General features: G+C 47.2%; 1 protein-coding gene and 1 pseudogene across 4 annotated transcripts in view; one reads left to right on the top strand and one right to left on the bottom strand.

Annotated features, from left to right (window-relative positions):
- The window catches only part of LOC145879579 (sodium bicarbonate cotransporter 3), an 85,564-nt gene that overhangs the window by 52,541 nt on the left and 11,262 nt on the right, over positions 1 to 21,761 (top strand). For all 3 annotated transcript variants that reach the window (XR_014392431.1, XM_082975642.1, XM_082975641.1), the window contains exons 7-17: positions 917 to 1,026; positions 6,400 to 6,557; positions 6,735 to 6,822; positions 6,954 to 7,100; positions 7,273 to 7,373; positions 9,588 to 9,762; positions 9,886 to 10,019; positions 16,460 to 16,705; positions 17,989 to 18,094; positions 18,697 to 18,858; positions 19,025 to 19,138. Coding sequence is in view for 2 of the 3 variants with exons in the window: in XM_082975642.1 (XP_082831768.1) it covers positions 917 to 1,026; positions 6,400 to 6,557; positions 6,735 to 6,822; positions 6,954 to 7,100; positions 7,273 to 7,373; positions 9,588 to 9,762; positions 9,886 to 10,019; positions 16,460 to 16,705; positions 17,989 to 18,094; positions 18,697 to 18,858; positions 19,025 to 19,138 (1,541 nt within the window). In the remaining variant the exon portion in view is untranslated. The remainder of the gene's footprint in view (positions 1 to 916; positions 1,027 to 6,399; positions 6,558 to 6,734; positions 6,823 to 6,953; positions 7,101 to 7,272; positions 7,374 to 9,587; positions 9,763 to 9,885; positions 10,020 to 16,459; positions 16,706 to 17,988; positions 18,095 to 18,696; positions 18,859 to 19,024; positions 19,139 to 21,761) is intronic.
- On the bottom strand, positions 14,635 to 15,985 carry LOC106585596 (complement C1q-like protein 4; annotated as a pseudogene). The gene is made up of 4 exons (XR_014392432.1): positions 15,813 to 15,985; positions 15,615 to 15,665; positions 15,330 to 15,458; positions 14,635 to 15,263 (listed from the first exon to the last, which is right to left on the bottom strand). The product of XR_014392432.1 is annotated as a complement C1q-like protein 4 (transcript).

The following is a 21,761-nucleotide window of genomic DNA, read 5'->3' as shown; positions in this document are numbered from 1 at the left end:
TCCCTGCTACCCACAACTTCTCACCTGAAAATGTGAACGGTTTGGGCAAAGGCTGAATTTGGAGTTGAGAGTTACCCTTTTATAAAGTTTGGTAACTGTTTACATTAAGTTGGCCCTATGTTATTGAAATCAGGCACTATTACCCCCATTACCACTGGCTAATAAATGATATCAGGGTTTAATGTTAGGCGTGCTCAGGTTTCACCCCCATATGCACAGTATTACACAGAGTGAGTTCCATAGCAAGTCCTAGTTTCAATTGGCAAGGTTCATAGACTGTAAGATGAGAGGTCAAAATACGTTTTTACAACAAGAGGCTGAGGTGTGTGTGTGTGTGTGTGTGTGTGTGTGTGTGTGTGTGTGTGTGTGTGTGTGTGTGTGTGTGAATACCAACATGTGAGTGTGTTCTATTTTTTCCCAGCCTTTAATGTGCTGTCTAGCTGGACCATGTGGTGTATCTTGGCTGACTGGTTCAGTAAGAAACAGGGGATTGACGCAGACAGGCAGGGCCCCATTGGAGCACATTCCACCACTAATCTCCCTCTGAAACCTTTCTGTCCAACTCCAGCCTCCGTAGGGTTGGTCCTGTAAACACAGAGGATGTCTATGGGTGTCTACCTAATTGACCCCCCCACTGTTTAGTTATTTCTACCATCTCTAATGACTTTGTTGTGATACGTGGAGTTTCTCACCCAGCATGTACAGAGCAGCTGCATGTCTGAACAAACTCTCAAACTCACTGAGTCACACATACATAGCCCCCCCCCCCCGCTCTCCTTCTCAGACACATAATTGTGTACGTCTACAAATTGTACCAATTCCCCATTCATAACGGCCATACACACAACTTTACTGTTCAATTGACCAATGGTTTCTTCTACCCCCTCCCCCTCATCCTCCTCCTCCCCTTGGGCAGGCCTCCTGGCGTCCCCCCAATCAGCTCCTGGGAACCTGGAGAACAGTAAACCGAGTGAGAGCCGCATCAGTGGAGGAAGCAGAGAGAACAGCACTGTGGACTTCAGCAAGGTAACGTCTCTCCTCCCACTGCTGAGCAGTGTGTAGACCCACGGTCACGAGGACAGACAAGTAGAGCTCAGCTACCCGACATTATACATTGGGTTAGGGCCTTTTTTTATCATTAACTAGGGTACGGGCAGGGCCCGTGTATCACTAAATTGATCACAAACATTTTGAAGCTGCCATTTGCTCATGCTCTGCTGCGCAATAGTCATATCTGACAACGATCATAACATGGTGTCAGAAGTGCTTCAACCTCATCAAATATAAGACAGGAGAGATTATTTCACAGGAAATAATGTTCCTTGTTTTGTTAGTGACAAAGTAGCTAACTGCTCTGTCATGTCTCGTCATTGAGCAGCCCTAGCAGAGCCGTTGCTATGGATACTCCCTCAGAGCCGCCATGAGCAGAGTGCATGCAGAGCGAGCTGCGCGCAGGGTGAGACTGACAGAGCAGCTAATGGATTTACTAATGGAGGAAGTTATTTTTGGTTTCGGTCAGGGACGGGACTTTAGTTTGTTTGAAGCAATCGGGCCTGGGTAGGACCTGAACGTCACAGCATAGGAAGGGCTCGGGCTTAAAGTTCATGCCCATGCAGGGCTCTACAGAGAAGTCAATATGGCAGCTGCTGGCTTCAAAGCCTCTGATTGGCCAATACATAGCATCAGAAATCCAGGGTTTATACAGTGCATTCAATAAGATTTCAGATCCCTTGACTTTTTCCACATTTTGTTACGTTACAACCTTATTCTACAATTATTTATTTTTTTTAATCCTTCAATCTACACATAATACCCCATAATGACAAAGCAAAAACAGGTTTTTAGAAATAAAATAATAACTGAAATCACATTTTACATAAGTATTCAGACCCTTTACTCAGTACTTTGTTGAAGCACTTTTGGCATTGATTACAGCCTCAATTCTTCTTGGGTATGACACTGCAGATCCTCTCAAGCTCTATTTTCAGGTCTCTCCAGAGATGTTCGATCGGGTTCAAATCGGGGCTCTGGGTGGGCCACTCAAGGACATTCAGAGACTTGTCCCAAGCCACTCCTGCATTGTCTTGGAAGGTGAACCGTCACCCCAGTCCGAGGTCCCGAGCGCTTTGGAGCAGGTTTTCTTCAAAGATCTCTTTCCTTCGATCCCGACTAGTCTCCCAGTCCCTGCCGCTGAAAAACATCCCCACAGCATGATGCTGCCACCACCATGCTTCAATGTAGGGGATGGTTCCAGGTTTCTTCTAGACGTGACACATGGCATTCAGGCCAAAGAGTTCAATCTTGGTTTCATCAGACCAGAGAATCTTGTTTCTCTTCGTTTGAGAGTCTTTAGTTGTCTTTCGGCAAACTCCAAGTGGACTGTCATGCCTTTTACTGAGGAGTGGCTTCTGTCTGGCCACTCTAGGATAAAGGTCTGATTGGTGGAGTGCTGCAGACATGGGAGAACCTTCCAGAAGGACAGCCATCTCCACAGAGGAACTCTGGAGTTCTGTCAGAGTGACCATCGGGTTCTTGGTCACCTCCCTGACCAAGGCCCTTTTCCCCCCCGATTGCTCAGTTTTGGCCAGGTGGCCAGGTCTAGGAAGAGTCTTGGTTCCAAACTCCTTCCATTTAAGAATGATGGAGGCCACTGTGTTCTTGTGGACCTTCAATGCTGCAGAAATTATTTGGTAGCCTTCCCCAGATCTGTGTCTCAACACAATCCTGTCTCGGAGCTCTACAGACAATTCCTTCGACCTCATTGCTTGGTTTTTGCTCTGACATGCACTGCCAACTGTGGGACCTTATATAGACAGGTGTGTGCCTTTCCAAATCATGTTCAATCAATTGAATTTACCACAGGTGAACTCCAATCAAGTTGTAGAAACATTTCAAATATGAATTTCTAAAAACCTGTTTTCGCTTGGTCATTATGGGGTATTGTGTGTAGATTGAGGTAACTAATGAATTGAATGTGACAAGTGGAAAAGGTCAAGGGGTCGGATATACAATGCATTCAGACTGTATTCAATCTCATTTGAAATAACACATGGTGGCGCTGGATACTGAACAAAGGGACTGGTTTCCGCTCCTTGGGGGACTGATGGGTATGAGCTCACAGATCACTGCACCTGTACATAGATGGGCTGTTTACAGATGGGCTATCTACCTACCTCATCCCCATACTGTATTTATTTATTTATCTTGCTCCTTTTCACCCCAGTATCTCTACTTGCTCATTCATCTTCTGCACATCTACCATTCCAGTGTTTAATTGCTATATTGTAATTACTTCGCCACCATGGCCTATTTATTGCCTTAACTTACCTCATTTGCACTCACTGTATATACACTTTTTGTTTTCTTTTGTTCTACTGTATTATTGACTGTATGTTTTGTTTATTCCATGTGTAACTCTGTTCTATGTGTCAAATTGCTATGCTTTATCTTGGCCAGGTCGCAGTTGCAAATGAGAACTTGTTCTCAACTAGCCTACCTGGTTAAATAAAGGTGAAAAAATGAGAACAGTGTATTATGAGGATGATCTTTATAATAAAAGAGGTGACATCATGGATCCAGATTGAACCCTAGCTGAGTGAGCTCAGCTTGTGGTGTGATCTGAATTAAGTTGTGCCCCTGTTTGTCCCGCCCTCAGCAGACTTGCCACTGTAGTTGTGGTTCCCGGGGCGGGGGTGCCAGGAGGCCTGCAGTAAGTCCTCTCTCCTGTCAATCACTGGCCCTGGCCAATCAGTGCTGTTGTGTTGTCCCTGGCTGATCCATGAGACTGTGTTGTACCGTGACGTGACTGTACATGACATGTTACCTGCCAGTGCCGTGTGTGTGTGTAACTGCAGTGTTGTGACTGTGTTGATCTGTCTGTAGTGGTCCGACCGTGGTTCAGAGAATCTGATGTTTTCATTATCTTTTTTTGTGCAGCAGTACAGCTGTCAGCAGCACAGATATATTCCAGCAGCAACCACACATATTCTATGTGATTTATTATTTATTAGGTGTCCTGTTTGATGTCATCGCTTCTGACGGAAGCATCCATAGTGTAAGTGGGTAGGGTCCAATGGTGTAGGGGTAGTGGGTAGAGTCCAATGGTGTAGGGTCCAATGGTGTAGGGGTAGTGGGTAGGGTCCAATGGTGTAGGGGTAGTGGGTAGGGTCCAATGGTGTAGGGGTAGTGGGTAGGGTCCAATGGTGTAGGGGTAGTGGGTAGGGTCCAATGGTGTAGGGGTAGTGGGTAGGGTCCAATGGTGTAGGGGTAGTGGGTAGGGTCCGATGGTGTAGGGGTAGTGGGTAGGGTCCAATGGTGTAGGGGTAGTAGGTAGGGTCCAATGGTGTAGGGGTAGTGGGTAGGGTCCAATGGTGTAGGGGTAGTGGGTAGGGTCCAATGGTGTAGGGGTAGTGGGTAGGGTCCAGTGGGGTAGGGTTAGTGGGTAGGGTCCAGTGGGGTAGGGTTAGTGGGTAGCGTCTACGGTGTAGGGGAAGTGGGTAGCGTCTACGGTGTAGGGGAAGTGGGTAGCGTCTACGGTGTAGGGGAAGTGGGTAGCGTCTACGGTGTAGGGGAAGTGGGTAGCGTCTACGGTGTAGGGGAAGTGGGTAGCGTCTACGGTGTAGGGGAAGTGGGTAGCGTCTACGGTGTAGGGGAAGTGGGTAGCGTCTACGGTGTAGGGGTAGTGGGTAGCGTCCACGGTGTAGGGGTAGTGGGTAGCGTCCACGGTGTAGGGGTAGTGGGTAGCGTCCACGGTGTAGGGGAAGTGGGTAGCGTCCACGGTGTAGGGGAAGTGGGTAGCGTCCACGGTGTAGGGGAAGTGGGTAGCGTCCACGGTGTAGGGGAAGTGGGTAGCGTCCACGGTGTAGGGGAAGTGGGTAGCGTCCACGGTGTAGGGGAAGTGGGTAGCGTCCACGGTGTAGGGGAAGTGGGTAGCGTCCACGGTGTAGGGGAAGTGGGTAGCGTCCACGGTGTAGGGGAAGTGGGTAGCGTCCACGGTGTAGGGGAAGTGGGTAGCGTCCACGGTGTAGGGTTAGTGGGTAGCGTCCACGGTGTAGGGGAAGTGGGTAGCGTCCACGGTGTAGGGGAAGTGGGTAGCGTCCACGGTGTAGGGGAAGTGGGTAGGGGTAGCGTGTAGGGGAAGTGGGTAGCGTGTAGGGGTAGCGTGTAGGGGTAGTGGGTAGCGTCCACGGTGCGGGGGTAGTTTGTGGGTAGCGTCCACGGTGCGGGGGTAGTTTGTGGGTAGCGTTCACGGTGCGGGGGTAGTTTGTGGCTAGCGTCCACGGTGTAGGGGATCAGGTACCCCGTCTCCTTAACTCCTGATCCGCAGGCTACTTGCCCGGTACATGTGATTAATGGTGTACATGCGCTGGTTATTTTTTTGGGGGGGGGGGGGGTAGTACAACTCCCAAACTACCCGTCTATACACACATCCTCAGTAACTGACCATGTTACCAAAACACACATCTTATATTTTTCCACAGTTTATAACTGAGAATTTTGTAGAAATTTGGCAAACACATAATGTAGGGTTGGTACGGCCTGAAATCTTGGAAAAGTCCTGGAATTTTACAATGTTTTCCAGTCCTGGAAAAGTTTTAGAAAATGATAAAATCTGAAAAGAATACTTTTTTTTCATGTATTTTATTTGGGCACATATTTTTTACCAGTCACATAAAAATCAGCCAGGATCGGAATATGACACCTCAGTGCATCTGTGTCATCACCTGCATGTGTACCAGTGGGCCATTGCTCAAGGCCTATAAAATATGATCGAGAACAGACTGAGTTGGTAGCCAATTCAAATCCTGTAGCCTGGCTAGTTCTCTCTCTCTAGTTAACTGTTCAGTGTTTCCTCTATGCGTTTCCCCTATATGATCTTTGATATATTGAATGAGCAAATTATTGGATAAAGCCATAGCAACATTTCCACCAAATATGTTTTACATCAAGGGAGGTCAACCATCCTCCAGGAGAGCTAATGAGTGAAGGCTTTTATTCCATGTATTATTTTAGTCCTCTAGCAAAATAAAATATATTTTAGAAATGAGCTGCTCAACCGGACCTTGATAAACTGACTGCAACGTGTTCGAACAGGGCTGTATCAAAAGCCTGCACACCCATCAGCTCTCCAGACTGAGGGTTGACCACATGTGTTTATACAGTTGCCTAACAGGGATTCTACTTTGTGGGGGGTTAAGTGCCTTGCACAACGACAGGAGATGGTAGACTACATGGGATCAGAGGGCAGCCTCCAAGTGTTGATACCACATTTCTGGTTTAAAGTCCTGAAATTCAATCTGTCTAAATGTGTATGAACCCTGCATGGCCAATACAATTCAACTTCAGGAACATCCAAGAAGGTATTCTTCCTGTTTAACCCTGTGACCTTCAACCTCCCAGGTGGACATGAACTTCATGAAGAAGATCCCTCCGGGCGCGGAGGCTTCCAACGTGCTGGTGGGAGAGGTGGAATTCCTGGAGCGACCAATCATAGCCTTCATCAGGCTGTCCCCCGCCGTGCTGCTCACTGGTCTCACTGAGGTGCCCGTACCCACCAGGTAACAGTGTGTACATGCACTTATCTGAATCGTATGACAGGCATTTAGTTATTTTGACTGTGAAGGAGTTATGGCAATAGACGACAATTTTGGAAAAATCTATTGTGTGTTGAGGGGGGTGTGCGGTGGTGTGTGCTTGGATGGACTCTGATTCCATCCTGCTTTCCTCTTGCTCAGGTTCCTGTTCCTGCTGCTGGGTCCGTTTGGGAAGGGTCCTCAGTACCACGAGATCGGCCGCTCCATCGCCACGCTGATGACAGACGAGGTGAGGAGCACTACAACACAGCTCTGGATTGGTCTAATTTCAACCTTGGCCAATCATCGATTGGTCCCATGCTGTGGCGTCAGAAGCAGTGACATGTCGTTTGAGAGACTGCTGTTGTCGTCCTGTGCCAGGTCTTCCATGATGTAGCGTACAAGGCCAAAGACCGGAACGATCTGCTGTCGGGGATAGATGAGTTTCTGGACCAGGTGACCGTCCTACCCCCAGGAGAGTGGGACCCTACGATACGAATCGAGCCCCCCAAGAGTGTCCCGTCTCAGGTGAGGGATCTGGACGAAGATGTTGGTTGGCTGCTATTGAACGTGTGAGACATGCTGATGGGTAATATTGTAAGAGAACCGCTGTGGACACGGTGTGTGTCCAGTACGGATGGTTAGAATGTTGAGGGCTGTGCAGTAACCTGGCCTGTGGGGGGCTTTTCTCTCTACACAGGACAAGAGGAAGATGCCCTCATTGCCCAACGGCTCTGCCCATAATGAGTCCTTCAAGGAAGACCAGCACCAAGCAGGACCAGAGCTACAGAGGACAGGGAGGTGGGTCTCTCTCTCACACACAAACACACACAATGGGTTTTCTTTAATCCCTTTTGATGAAAAGGAGCTGCCAGACTGAGTGGTCACCTTGGCAGCTCATTATAAAAGCATTATAAACATGAAGAGAGCTGTTCACTAGAGGTCTGGAAAGTCTTTCATGTGTCTGATGTAGAAGCTGAAGAGGTCTAATGCAGCCTTTCATCTAGCAGCACTTCACCAGTACTCCACCACCCCACACACACCGTCTACACACCAGTACTCCACCACCACACACACACCGTCTACACACCAGTACTCCACCTCCCCACACACACCGTCTACACACCAGTACTCCTCCACCACGCCACACACACCGTCTACACACCAGTACTCCACCACCACACACACACCGTCTACACACCAGTACTCCACCACTCCACACACACCGTCTACACACCAGTACTCCACCACCCCACACACACCGTCTACACACCAGTACTCCACCACCCCACACACACACCGTCTACACACCAGTACTCCACCACCACACACACACACCGTCTACACACCAGTACTCCACCACCCCACACACACCGTCTACACACCAGTACTCCACCACTCCACACACACACCGTCTACACACCAGTACTCCACCACTCCACACACACACCGTCTACACACCAGTACTCCACCACTCCACACACACACCGTCTACACACCAGTACTCCACCACTCCACACACACACCGTCTACACACCAGTACTCCACCACCACACACACACACCGTCTACACACCAGTACTCCACCACCACACACACACACCGTCTACACACCAGTACTCCACCACCACACACACACCGTCTACACACCAGTACTCCACCACCACACACACACCGTCTACACACCAGTACTCCACCACCACACACACACCGTCTACACACCAGTACTCCACCACCACACACACACCGTCTACACACCAGTACTCCACCACCACACACACACCGTCTACACACCAGTACTCCACCACCCCGCACACACACCTGTCTACACACCAGTGCTCCACCACCCCGCACACACACACTGTCTACACACCAGTGCTCCACCACCCCGCACACACACACTGTCTACACACCAGTGCTCCACCACCCCGCACACACACACTGTCTACACACCAGTACTCCACCACCCCGCACACACACACTGTCTACACACCAGTACTCCACCACCCCACACACACACCGTCTACACACCAGTACTCCACCACCCCACACACACACCGTCTACACACCAGTACTCCACCACCCCACACACACACCGTCTACACACCAGTACTCCACCACCCACACACACACCGTCTACACACCAGTACTCCACCACCCCACACACACACCGTCTACACACCAGTACTCCACCACCCCGCGCGCACACACCGTCTACACACCAGTACTCCACCACCCCGCGCACACACACCGTCTACACACCAGTACTCCACCACCCCGCGCACACACACCGTCTACACACCAGTACTCCACCACCCCGCACGCACACACCGTCTACACACCAGTACTCCACCACCCCACACACGCAGTACTCCACCACCCCGCACACACCGTCTACACATCAAGCCAGAGCTAGCCATGAAACAGGGTTAAACAGTCAGACTGTTCACTCTCCAATAATACTGAGACCACACCATAGTGTATGTCTAGTTCATGAAAAAGACCAGAAATATACTAGATTTCTTTCTGAATCCTTACTTTTACTAACTGGTCTTCAATTGTGCTTGTTTCATGAGAACTACTAAGTAGACGTATATATTATTGCGCAGCAGTTACTGTGTAATGTTGAGTAATGACATTCTGCTCAGTGAAGAAGTTAGATAGTTGATAACTATGGCATTAAGGGTGACATCACTTTAAAGAGTCTATGTAGGCTTTGGACATGCTGTTCTTGACCCCTCTCTGAAACATGACCTGAAGAGGCCTGTACAGGAGCCGTGTCTGTGTGACAATTATTTATGTCCCCTCAGCTGGCACGGTTTCCATTGCTGGCTATATTCCAACTGCCTACTACACTTAGTCTGTCCAGTTTTGAGTTGTCCCCAATACTAAAGGTGCAGAGATGATATCACATCTCTCTAGCAATTAAACTATTATTAAAACTCCCTCACTGGCTTCCCTGCTCTCTGATGTCTTCCCTCTCTCTCTCCCTCCCTCCCTCTCTCTCCTCTGTCAGGATCTTTGGGGGTCTGGTGATGGATGTAAGGAGGAAAGCTCCGTTCCTGTGGAGCGATATTAGGGATGCTCTGAGCCTGCAGTGCCTGGCCTCTGTACTGTTCCTCTACTGCGCCTGCATGTCCCCTGTCATCACTTTCGGAGGCCTGCTGGGTGAGGCCACCAAGGGAAACATCGTGAGTGATGTCACCAGAAACTAATGGGAAATATCTGTATTTGTCTACAGTTATTGATGACTTTGCAATAGAAATGTGTAATTGCTCACCGTCTTTGCCTAATCTCCCATCACTCTCACCCAGAGTGCGATCGAGTCGTTGTTCGGGGCGTCTCTGACGGGCGTGGCCTTCTCCATGTTTGCGGGCCAGCCACTCACCATCCTGGGCAGCACCGGACCAGTCCTGGTCTTTGAGAAGATCCTCTTCAAATTCTGCAGGTGAGTGTGCAGGCTACTGCTGGAGCCGTGTCCCAACTGTCTCAAACACCTCCTCAGGGTTCATATGGTCATGAAAATCCAAGAATTTGATTTAACTAGGCAAGTAAGTTAAGAACAAATTCTTATTTACAATGATGGCCTACCCCGGCCAAACCCTAACCGGGACCACGCTGGGCCAATTGTGCGCCGGCCCGTGGGACTCCCAATCACGGCTGGTTGTGATACAGCATGGAATCGAACCAGGGTCTGTAGTGACACCTCTTGCACTGAGATGCTGTGCCTTTGAGCGCGGCGCCACTCGGGAGCCTAGGCCTGGAAAAGTTTTGGAAAATGATAAAATCCCAAAACGCTTTCTGTTAATGTAATTTTTTTATGCACCGTTTTGACATATTTTATCAATCAATTAAAAATCAACATATCAGCCAGGATCAGAATGACACTAGCATGTTGGTGTTTGCGAGCATCATCTGCATAGTGCTAGACTAGTGGGCCGTTGCTGAAGAAGAGCGAGACAGTCGGACATTACAGCAGCAGGTAGGCCTAGCCAATAAAATATGATAGAACAAATTAACTAGGGAGCCAATTCAAAACATGTCTTCTATCCTCTGGTTAACTGTTTAGCTATTATTAGCATGTATGAATGTTTTCGTTATCTCCCCAAAAACTTTCCACCGATTCTCGCGAATAAGGCCATACAAAGTTAATTAACTTTTTTGAACAATTCATGATTCATTTAAATGATTCCAGTTTGGCTAAATAAATAATTCACTTTGCTATTGTATTAGTTGGGATTCGGTTCAAACGTGGTGAATTGGATCATGTGAATCAAAGTAATTATTTGTGAATAGTGAATATTCATTTTAGGAAAAAATATTCTATATAGCCTTTTTTTTTTGATTATGTGGCTGCAATACTTCCTGTTGATTTGGGCATCCAATGTATGGAACATTACAACTCAATAGATGCTAGTCAGCCTGCAAAGTAAACACTTCTAAGATAAATATGACTAAACAGCTGAATAAAATATTTGTAGCCTACCATTGCCATTTGATCTTTTGATATATTGAATTAACAAAAGGCATAACATTTATTTGGTTGTAATGTTGCAATGTTTTAAATTAAGGGAGGTCAACCATCCTCCAGGATAGCTAATGAGAGTGCAGGCTTTTATTCCAGTCCCCCTCTAACAAACCATTAGAAATAAAATGCTCCATTGGACCTTGATAAACTGGTTCTGACGTGTTTGAGCAGGGCTTGATCAAAAGCCTGCACTACCAGTGGCTCTCCTGTCCTAAGGGTTGACCACATGTTTTATACAGTTTCCTAATGGGTATTCTAAACTCAGCAAAGAAAGAAATGTCTTCTCACTGTCAACTGTGTTTATTTTCAGCAAACTTAACATATGTAAATATTTGTATGAACATAACAAGATTCAACAACTGAGACATAAACTGAACAAGTTCCACAGACATGTGACTAACAGAAATTGAATAATGTGTCCATGAACAAAGGGGGGGGGGGGGGTCAAAATCAAAAGTAACAGTCAGTATCTGGTGTGGCCACCAGCTGCATTAAGTACTGCAGTGCATCTCCTCCTCATGGGCTGCACCAGATTTGCCAGTTCTTGCTGTGAGATGTTACCCCATTCTTCCACCAAGGCACCTGCAAGTTCCCGGACATTTCTGGGGGGAATGGCCATAGCCCTCACCCTCCGATCCAACAGGTCCCAGACGTGCTCAATGGGATTGAGATCCGGGCTTTTCGCTGGCCATGGCAGAACACTGAACATTCCTGTCTTGCAGGAAATCACGCACAGAACGAGCAGTATGGCTAGTGGCATTGTCATGTCAGGATGAGCCTGCAGGAAGGGTACCACATGCGGGAGGAGGATGTCTTCCCTGTAACGCACAGTGTTGAAATTGCCTGCAATGACAACAAGCTCAGTCCGATGATGCTGTGACACACCGCCCCAGACCATGACGGACCCTCCACCTCCAAATCGATCCCGCTCCAGAGTACAGGCCTCGGTGTAACGCTCATTCCTTCGACGATAAACGCGAACCCGACCATCACCCCTGGTGAGACAAAACCGCGACTCGTCATGTGAAGAGCACTTTTTGCCAGTCCTTTCTGGTCCAGCGACGGTGGGTTTGTGCCCATAGGCGACATTGTTGCCGGTGATGTCTGGTGAGGACCTGCCTTACAACAGGCCTACAAGCTCTCAGTCCAGCCTCTCTCAGCCTATTGCGGACAGTCTGAGCACTGATGGAGGGATTGTGCGTTCCTGGTGTAACTCGGGCAGTTGTTGCCATCCTGTACCTGTCCCGCAGGTGTGATGTTCGGAAATACCGATCCTGTGCAGGTGTTGTTACACGTGGTCTGCCACTGCGAGGACGATCAGCTATCTGTCTTGTCTCCCTCTAGCACTGTCTTAGGCGTCTCACAGTACGGACATTGCAATTTATTGCCCTGGCCACATCTGCAGTCATCATGCCTCCTTGCAGCATGCCTAAGGCACGTTCATGCTGATGAGCAGGGACCCTGGGCATCTTTCTTTTGGTGTTTTTCAGAGCCTGTAGAAAGGCCTCTTTAGTTTCCTAAGTTTTCATAACTGTGACCTTAATTGCCTACCATCTGTAAGCTGTTATTGTCTTAACGACCGTTCCACAGGCGCATGTTCATTAATTGTTTATGGTTCATTGAACAAGCATGGGAAACAGTGTTTAAACCCTTAACAATGAAGATCTGTAAAGTTATTTGGATTTTTACGAATTGTCTTTGAAAGACAGGGTCCTGAAAAAGGAAGTTTCTTTTTTTGTTGAGTTTACTTTGTTGGGGGGGGTTAAGTGCCTTGCTTAAAACTTCTTAGGGCTAGGGGGCAGTATTAGGAAGTTTGGATGACTGAGGTGCCCAAAGTAAACTGCCTGTTACTCAGGCCTAGAAGCTAGGATATGCATGGTAGTATTTGATTGAAAACACTCTCTAAAGTTTCTAAAACTGTTAGAATAATGTCTGTGAGTATAACAGAACTGATTTGATTTTCCAATGCATTTCTATGGGAAGCCTAATTATTAGGACCCAGATTGCAGTTCCTATGGCTTCCACTAGATGTCAACAGTCTTTAGAAATTGTTCAATGTTTATTTTTTTTTAATAAAAAATGTTTTTAAATGAAGAAGTATTCTTTCTAAGTGTCACTCAGGTGGACTCTAGTGTTTTTGTGCGTGTAAATGAGAGTGCGCTCCTCATTGTTTTTCTCCGGTATTGAAAACGGGTTATTCCGTTTTTAAATTTTATCGATTATTTGCATATTAGGGTACCTGAGGTTGGATTAGAAACGTTGTTTGAAATGTTTGGACCAAGTTTACAGGTAACTTATTAGATCCTTTGTAGGCATGTTGGGCGAGTTGGAACAGGTGTATTTGTGAATCAAATGCGCCAAATAAACAAACATTTTTGGGATATAAAGGACTTTATCGAACAAAACGACCATTCGTTGTGTAACTGAGACCTTTGGGATTGCAAAAGATGATCTTCAAAGGTAAGCAATTTATTTTATCGCAATTTCTGACTTTCGTGATGCATCTGCTTTTGAATGCGGGGCGCTGTCCTCAGATAATCGCATGGTATGCTTTCGCCGTAAAGCCTTTTTGAAATCTGACAAAGAGGCTGGGTTAACAAGAAGTTAAGCTTTTAAATGATGTAAGACACTTGTATCTTCATGAATGTTTAATATTACGAATTTAGTATTTTTGAATTTCGCGCTCTGCAATTTACCGGATGTTGTCAAATCGATCCCGGTAATGGGATTCTAGCCGTAAGGGATCCCTAAGAGGTTTTAACGACAGGTGATGGTACATGGGATCAGAGAGCAGCCTCCCAGTGTTACCCCATTACACTGACGACAGGAGATAGTCTCTGATCCCATATACAGTCTTTTTTATACATACATTGCGACGCCACCAATTGTTGGTTGATGGAAATGTTAAAAGTCATGGAAAAGTCATGAAATTCCATGTGTCAGAATATGAACCCTGCCTCTTTCTCGTCTCCTTTCCTTCCTCAAACACCTCCTTCTCTTGTCACCTTTCCTTTTCTTGTCTCCTTTCCCTCCTAAGAACACCTTCTTGTCTCCTTTCCTTCCTTCATCTGACAGGATTTGATGAGCGATACGATGGGAACCTATACAGCCCAGCACGAACATCAGATTTAAAGGTGGTTTACAACTTGAAAGCCTGTTCACATTGTAAAGGTACAGGGCTGGTGGCCAGACTACTGTAAACCAGATCTGGAAATGGTGTTACTATAGCGCCATCTGCTGGTAATGAGATGACTGACACCTACACTCAACTGAAACAGAAGAGGACCATTGTCTGTAATCAAGTTGTGGTGTATTATGGTATTAGCCCCAAGTACTAAAGGACAAAAGATCATGTCAAGGGTTAAGATAAATGATCTTTAATCTACTGGACAATAACTGATGTTCCCACTGGAGGTAAGAGGTATAAGCTAAACGCCCAGTCTAATATACAGAATATTTTATTTAACCTTTATTTAACTAGGCAAGTCAGTTAATTAAGAACAAATTCTTATTTATAATGATGCAATAAGCAGACTTTCACCTCAATGTTATTTTTAATTCAGTCAATGATTTAACAACTGTTGAAAACAATGCTACTGTGTATGTACACTTCTGTCTCTGGGGAAGAGGAGGGATGTAGGTCTGTCTCTGGTTGCTGTGTCATGGGGAAGAGGAGGGATGTAGGTCTGTCTCTGGTTGCTGTGTCATGGGGAAGAGGAGGGATGTAGGTCTGTCTCTGGTTGCTGTGTCATGGGGAAGAGGAGGGATGTAGGTCTGTCTCTGGTTGCTGTGTCATGGGGAAGAGGAGGGATGTCGGTCTGTCTCTGGTTGCTGTGTCATGGGGAAGAGGAGGGATGTAGACCTATTGCTTCAGCTGCTGTGGCATGGGGAAGAGGAGGAAGCCGCTGAAGGTGCTGTGGTGGTTGGCGTTGTCCCAGACCTGGGTGTTGGCCCACAGCATCATTTGCAGACTGTCTCCCTCCTCCAGCAGCAGAGTGGCTCCGTTAGACGCCGTGTCGCTGCCCTCGCCGGACGGACTCTCGTGAGCGGCCAGAATGACTTTGCCACCGTTCTTATACAGCATGGAGCTCAAGGTGACGTCTGTAGGAGCGTTGGCCGTGAACCGGATGTAGTAGACTCCACGAACCGGAGCCGTGAATTCACCTGAGAGGACAGGGTTGTTTTTAACAGGGGAAGAATGAGGAGAGGGTTAAAGTGTGTGTGTGTTACCTGTCTCTACGTTGTATGCACCACCAACATTTGTCAAGACCTCTCTGTAGACCAGCTTTTTGTTAAAGTCTCCTGCCTTTTGGAGTCCATTGCCTCCCAGTGATGCTGCGAACGCCACCTTAGGAATGTCTGTGGAATGCACATTTCATTCATTTATCAACACACATCAATATTACAGATCACACACCAGTGGTTGCCATGTAATTGTCTCGCCGCGTGTGTGCAGCCTCACCACATTCTTATCAGTTACCACACTCCACACAACAGATGATGCATCTTTCTCACCTTTCAGTGCCTGCAGCTCTTTCTCCATGGATTCCATTCTCTCTCTCATAGCTAGAAACAAGGAGAATACACTTTCACTGTAGTAACATCTATCTTTATACGCACACCCACTCTCTTCCACTGCACATGCACAGTGGCAATTCAGGCTTACACACAACCTAAATTGTCACAGCATATTATTTCCCAGGTCCATCTTACCGAACACGCTGGCTGTTAGGTCAGACTTGGCCTTCAGCTCTGCCAGTGTCCATGATCTGTCTGAACGTGGAGGGGTTGTCCTGGTCCCCCCAGGTGGGCTGAGCTGTGACCCACAGAGACAGGCAGGCCAGGGCCAGCAGTGGAAGGCTGCAGGGTGCCATTATCGCTCGCCTCTGTGTGTGATCAACAGGGTCGCAGAGAGAAGAGGAAGAATGTAACATGGCCCACACTCTCCTGAGCTCTTATAGAGACAAACACCCACTCTCTGTCATACACACACAGAGATGTTGCAAGCAAACAGGAATTCCCTGAGTGATTGCTTTTTCTAAAAGGTAAATAGTGTATGTCCCTGTCCTGTCCCCCCCCCCCCCCCCCCAGTCTGTAAATCCAGACCTTGTGTACCTGGTCAGGGTTCAAGTAGTGACCTGGTCTAGTATTGCTGAATGAGGCCAAAATGACTTTTCAGGATTAGGGTTGTCTTATTCAGTTTTAGGATTCCTACTTCTGTAAGTTTTTGAAATTATTTCTCCTTTTTGTGACATATCAGGGTTGTATAGGACCAATGCCAGTACTTTAAGTTGTCCATATAAGTTTAGTATTGTGTGTGTTGTCTCCCTAACCCTCTGTCCCCATCTCCCCTTGTCCAGTGACTACGACCTGTCCTACCTGTCCTTGAGGACCAGCATCGGCCTGTGGACGGCCTTTCTGTGCCTCGTCCTGGTTGCCACGGACGCCAGCTCCCTGGTCTGTTACATCACCCGCTTCACAGAGGAAGCCTTCGCAGCGCTCATCTGCATCATCTTCATCTACGAGGCCCTGGAGAAGCTGGTTCACCTGGGGGAACTCTACCCCATCAACATGAACAACAAGCTGGACAACCTCACCTTCTACATGTAAGAACGCTGAGCTACGACCTCACCTTCTACATGTAAGAACGCTGAGCTACGACCTCACCTTCTACATGTTAGAACGCTGAGCTACGACCTCACCTCTCTGAAGCGCGAGCTCGCCTCCCTCACGAGACGCTGAGCTACGACCTCACCTTCTACATGTTAGAACGCTGAGCTACGACCTCACCTTCTACATGTTAGAACGCTGAGCTACGACCTCACCTTCTACATGTTAGAACGCTGAGCTACGACCTCACCTTCTACATGTTAGAACGCTGAGCTACGACCTCACCTTCTACATGTTAGAACGCTGAGCTACGACCTCACCTTCTACATGTTAGAACGCTGAGCTACGACCTCACCTTCTACATGTTAGAACGCTGAGCTACGACCTCACCTTCTACATGTTAGAACGCTGAGCTACGACCTCACCTTCTACATGTTAGAACGCTGAGCTACGACCTCACCTTCTACATGTTAGAACGCTGAGCTACGACCTCACCTTCTACATGTTAGAACGCTGAGCTACGACCTCACCTTCTACATGTAAGAACGCTGAGCTACGACCTCACCTTCTACATGTTAGAACGCTGAGCTACGACCTCACCTTCTACATGTTAGAACGCTGAGCTACGACCTCACCTTCTACATGTAAGAACGCTGAGCTACGACCTCACCTTCTACATAGTTCAAAGGAAGTGTACTCTGCACATCCAAACTACCTTAGGTGTTTTTGTTAGGTCAGTTGTGGCAGGTGGGAGAGTTAGGTCAGGTGTGGCAGGTGAGAGAGTTAGGTCAGTTGTAGGAGGTGGGCGAGTTAGGTCAGTTGTAGGAGGTGGGCGAGTTAGGTCAGTTGTGGCAGGTGGGCGAGTTAGGTCAGTTGTGGCAGGTGGGCGAGTTAGGTCAGTTGTGGCAGGTGGGAGAGTTAGGTCAGTTGTGGGAGAGTTAGGTCAGTTGTGGGAGAGTTAGGTCAGTTGTGGCAGGTGGGCGAGTTAGGTCAGTTGTGGCAGGTGGGCGAGTTAGGTCAGTTGTGGCAGGTGGGAGAGTTAGGTCAGTTGTGGCGGGGGAGAGTTAGGTCAGTTGTGGGAGAGTTAGGTCAGTTGTGGGAGAGTTAGGTCAGTTGTGGGAGAGTTAGGTCAGTTGTGGGAGAGTTAGGTCAGTTGTGGGAGAGTTAGGTCAGTTGTGGGAGAGTTAGGTCAGTTGTGGGAGAGTTAGGTCAGTTGTGGGAGAGTTAGGTCAGTTGTAGTAGGTGAACGATGTCGGTTAATGTTCAGTCTCTGTCTCAGATGTCAATGTTCTCCGCCGGTTAACGCCACGCCTGAGATCCAGCAGGTCTGGAACCACAGCGGGGTCGCACCAGAATCCATATCTTGGACCCAACTGGATGTCAATGTAAGTTGTGTGTTTTTCTGTGTGTGTGTGTTTTTCTGTGTGTGTGTGTTTTTCTGTGTGTGTGTGTTTTTCTGTGTGTGTGTGTTTTTCTGTGTGTGTGTGTTTTTCTGTGTGTTTTTCTGTGTGTTTTTCTGTGTGTGTGTGTTTTCTGTGTGTGTGTGTTTTTCTGTGTGTGTGTGTTTTTCCGTGTGTGTGTGTTTTTCCGTGTGTGTGTGTTTTTCCGTGTGTGTGTGTGTGTGTTTTCCGTGTGTGTGTGTGTGTTTCCGTGTGTGTGTGTGTGTGTTTTCCGTGTGTGTGTGTGTGTGTTTTTCCGTGTGTGTGTGTGTTTTTCCGTGTGTGTGTGTGTGTGTGTGTTTTTCCGTGTGTGTGTGTTTTTCCGTGTGTGTGTTTTTCCGTGTGTGTGTTTTCCGTGTGTGTGTGTGTTTTTCCGTGTGTCTGTTTGCGTGTGCGTGCTTATGGGGCGTCCATGGTACCTTCTTATTGTTGTAATCTGTCTCGTACTGTTTTTCCATTTCAATAGTATAATTATATTGATTTCATGCATGGACATACATTTTGATTTTGACAACCCTCAACTGTCCTTCCCCCGGTCTGTGTTGTAGGATTGTTCTAGGCTACGTGGGGAGTTTGTTGGGCCAGCTTGTGGCCACCATGGTCCCTACATCCCTGACGTCCTCTTCTGGTCCGTCATCCTCTTCTTCACCACCTTCTTCCTCTCCTCCTTCCTCAAGCAGTTCAAGACCAAGCTCTACTTTCCCACCAAGGTTTGGCATTAGAGTAGGAGTGATGTGTCTGTCAGGGTTGTGTACTAGTGAGTTTAGGTCCTACCACTCTGCTCTCTCCCTTGGTTTGATCCTCTATACTTGAACTTTTACCTCTTTTCTTTTCAGCTGTGCACTCCTTCTCACTCTCTGTCCTTCTGTGTTCCAGGTACGGTCGACCATCAGTGACTTTGCAGTCTTCCTGACCATCATGATCATGGTCCTGGTGGACTACCTGGTGGGCATTCCCTCCCCCAAACTGAATGTGCCTGACCGCTTTCAGGTACAGATTGGTTTCAAACAGTTAACTCTGAATTTCGTTTAGTTTGGGCCTTTAAATTGTTTAACGTAAAAAAATAAATTAAAAAAAAGTCTAAATGATTATATCTGAATACATTATTATTATTGTGTTAAGTTACGCGACAAACAATGGACATTATGCGAGAATTGTAAAAAATCTATTTGACTAAATGTCAATAATGTGGTCATCAAAATACATATTAAATAATTTGAAAACATTAACGAGGCTATTGTTAACCTTGTCTAAAAATCACAATACTGAATGTGACATTACGGGGTATAAGTCCAAATGTAAGGCAAGTGCCATGCTAAGAACGTTCAAATCTGTGGGACAGACCTTTTTGTGAAACCCGTGGAATCCGTGTGTTCATATTTGCTCTTGGCGGAAGGTATTCCTCAACCAATCAGAGTACGATCGATGGGACTTTGTATTGCTAAGAAGTGTTGGAAAGTCCTGAGTGTTTCATGGTCATCAGATGTCTTTTCACTGAAATATCAGGTGAAACGTTTTTCCCTCGCTTCTGTCGTTCAGGTGTTTTCAGAGAAACGGAAAAAAACACAGCCTGTTACAAAGTAGAGCTTCATAGCTACGTTCATGGGTTGTCAGGGATTGGTCCAAATTCCCGTTTCGCCACCCCCATTTCCATGATGGGTGCTAGCTTGCTAGCTGTGTGGGAGTGAGAGGCAGTGCTGCTCTGCAGTGGCTGTAATGTGCCAGCGGCGAATTGGTCTTAAATTTGGGATAATTTGCTTAATGTAGCATTTTAATTGAATCTATTTGACTTGTATTTGAATTATCTCTGTGTTCTCCATCAGTCCTGAAAGTTCCTTAACAGTAGCTAGGTTTCCATCCAATTAGCGACATAAAACACATCTGCCTATTTTCCCAGCAGTGGTGTTTTCACAAAAGTGTCTGACGTAGTGCACACAAAATAAACTTTTTCACGTACTGAATAAAAAGTCTAAAGTTCAATGTATTTCAAAGGTCAATGTTAATCCCTAGTCAATAATGGCACCAAACCACCTGTCTGGATTCTTAGATTCAACACGTTTTGTTCAATATCTCAGAGTATTATCAACCTACTATTTGAGACACTGGTTTACTGTGTGTGTTGTGACCTACCGGTTTACTGTGTGTGTTGTGACCTACCGGTTTACTGTGTGTGTTGTGACCTACCGGTCTACTGTGTGTGTTGTGACCTACCGGTTTACTGTGTGTGTTGTGACCTACCGGTTTACTGTGTGTGTTGTGACCTACCGGTTTACTGTGTGTGTTGTGACCTACCGGTTTACTGTGTGTGTTGTGACCTACCGGTTTACTGTGTGTGTTGTGACCTACCGGTTTACTGTGTGGGTTGTGACCTACTGGTTTACTGTGTGGGTTGTGACCTACTGGTTTACTGTGTGGGTTGTGACCTACTGGTTTACTGTGTGGGTTGTGACCTACTGGTTTACTGTGTGGGTTGTGACCTACTGGTTTACTGTGTGAGTTGTGGCCTACTGGTTTACTGTGTGTGCTGTCGCCTACTGGTTTACTGTGTGTGCTGTCACCTACTGGTTTACTGTGTGTGCTGTCACCTACTGGTTTACTGTGTGTGCTGTCACCTACCGGTTTATTGTGTGTGTTGTGGCCTACTGGTTTACTGTGTGTGCTGTCACCTACCGGTTTACTGTGTGTGTTGTGGCCTACTGGTTTACTGTGTGTGCTGTCACCTACCGGTTTACTGTGTGTGTTGTGGCCTACTGGTTTACTGTGTGTGCTGTCACCTACCGGTTTACTGTGTGTGTTGTGGCCTACTGGTTTACTGTGTGTGTTGTGGCCTACTGGTTTACTGTGTGTGCTGTCGCCTACTGGTTTACTGTGTGTGCTGTCACCTACCGGTTTACTGTGTGTGCTGTCATCTACCGGTTTACTGTGTGGGTTGTGACCTACTGGTTTACTGTGTGTGTTGTGACCTACCGGTTTACTGTGTGTGCTGTCACCTACTGGTTTACTGTGTGTGCTGTCACCTACCGGTTTACTGTGTGTGTTGTGGCCTACTGGTTTACTGTGTGTGCTGTCACCTACCGGTTTACTGTGTGTGCTGTGACCTACTGGTTTACTGTGTGTGTTGTGGCCTACCGGTTTACTGTGTGTGCTGTCGCCTACCGGTTTACTGTGTGTGCTGTGACCTACCGGTTTACTGTGTGGGTTACTGTGTGTGCTGTCACCTACTGGTCTACTGTGTGTGCTGTGGCCTACTGGTTTACTGTGTGCTGTCACCTACCGGTTTACTGTGTGTGTTGTGGCCTACTGGTTTACTGTGTGGGTTGTGACCTACTGGTTTACTGTGTGGGTTGTGACCTACTGGTTTACTGTGTGTGCTGTCACCTACTGGTTTACTGTGTGTGCTGTCACCTACTGGTTTACTGTGTGTGCTGTCACCTACTGGTTTACTGTGTGTGCTGTCACCTACCGGTTTACTGTGTGTGTTGTGGACTACTGGTTTACTGTGTGTGCTGTCACCTACCGGTTTACTGTGTGTGTTGTGGCCTACTGGTTTACTGTGTGTGCTGTCACCTACCGGTTTACTGTGTGTGTTGTGGCCTACCGGTTTACTGTGTGT

The sequence above is a fragment of the Salmo salar genome, chromosome 05, assembly GCF_965601325.2.
Source record: "Salmo salar chromosome 05, fSalSal1, whole genome shotgun sequence".
NCBI lineage: Eukaryota > Metazoa > Chordata > Actinopteri > Salmoniformes > Salmonidae > Salmo > Salmo salar.
Note: the sequence above shows the minus strand (reverse complement) of the source record. Positions and strands in the feature narration are given on the sequence as shown.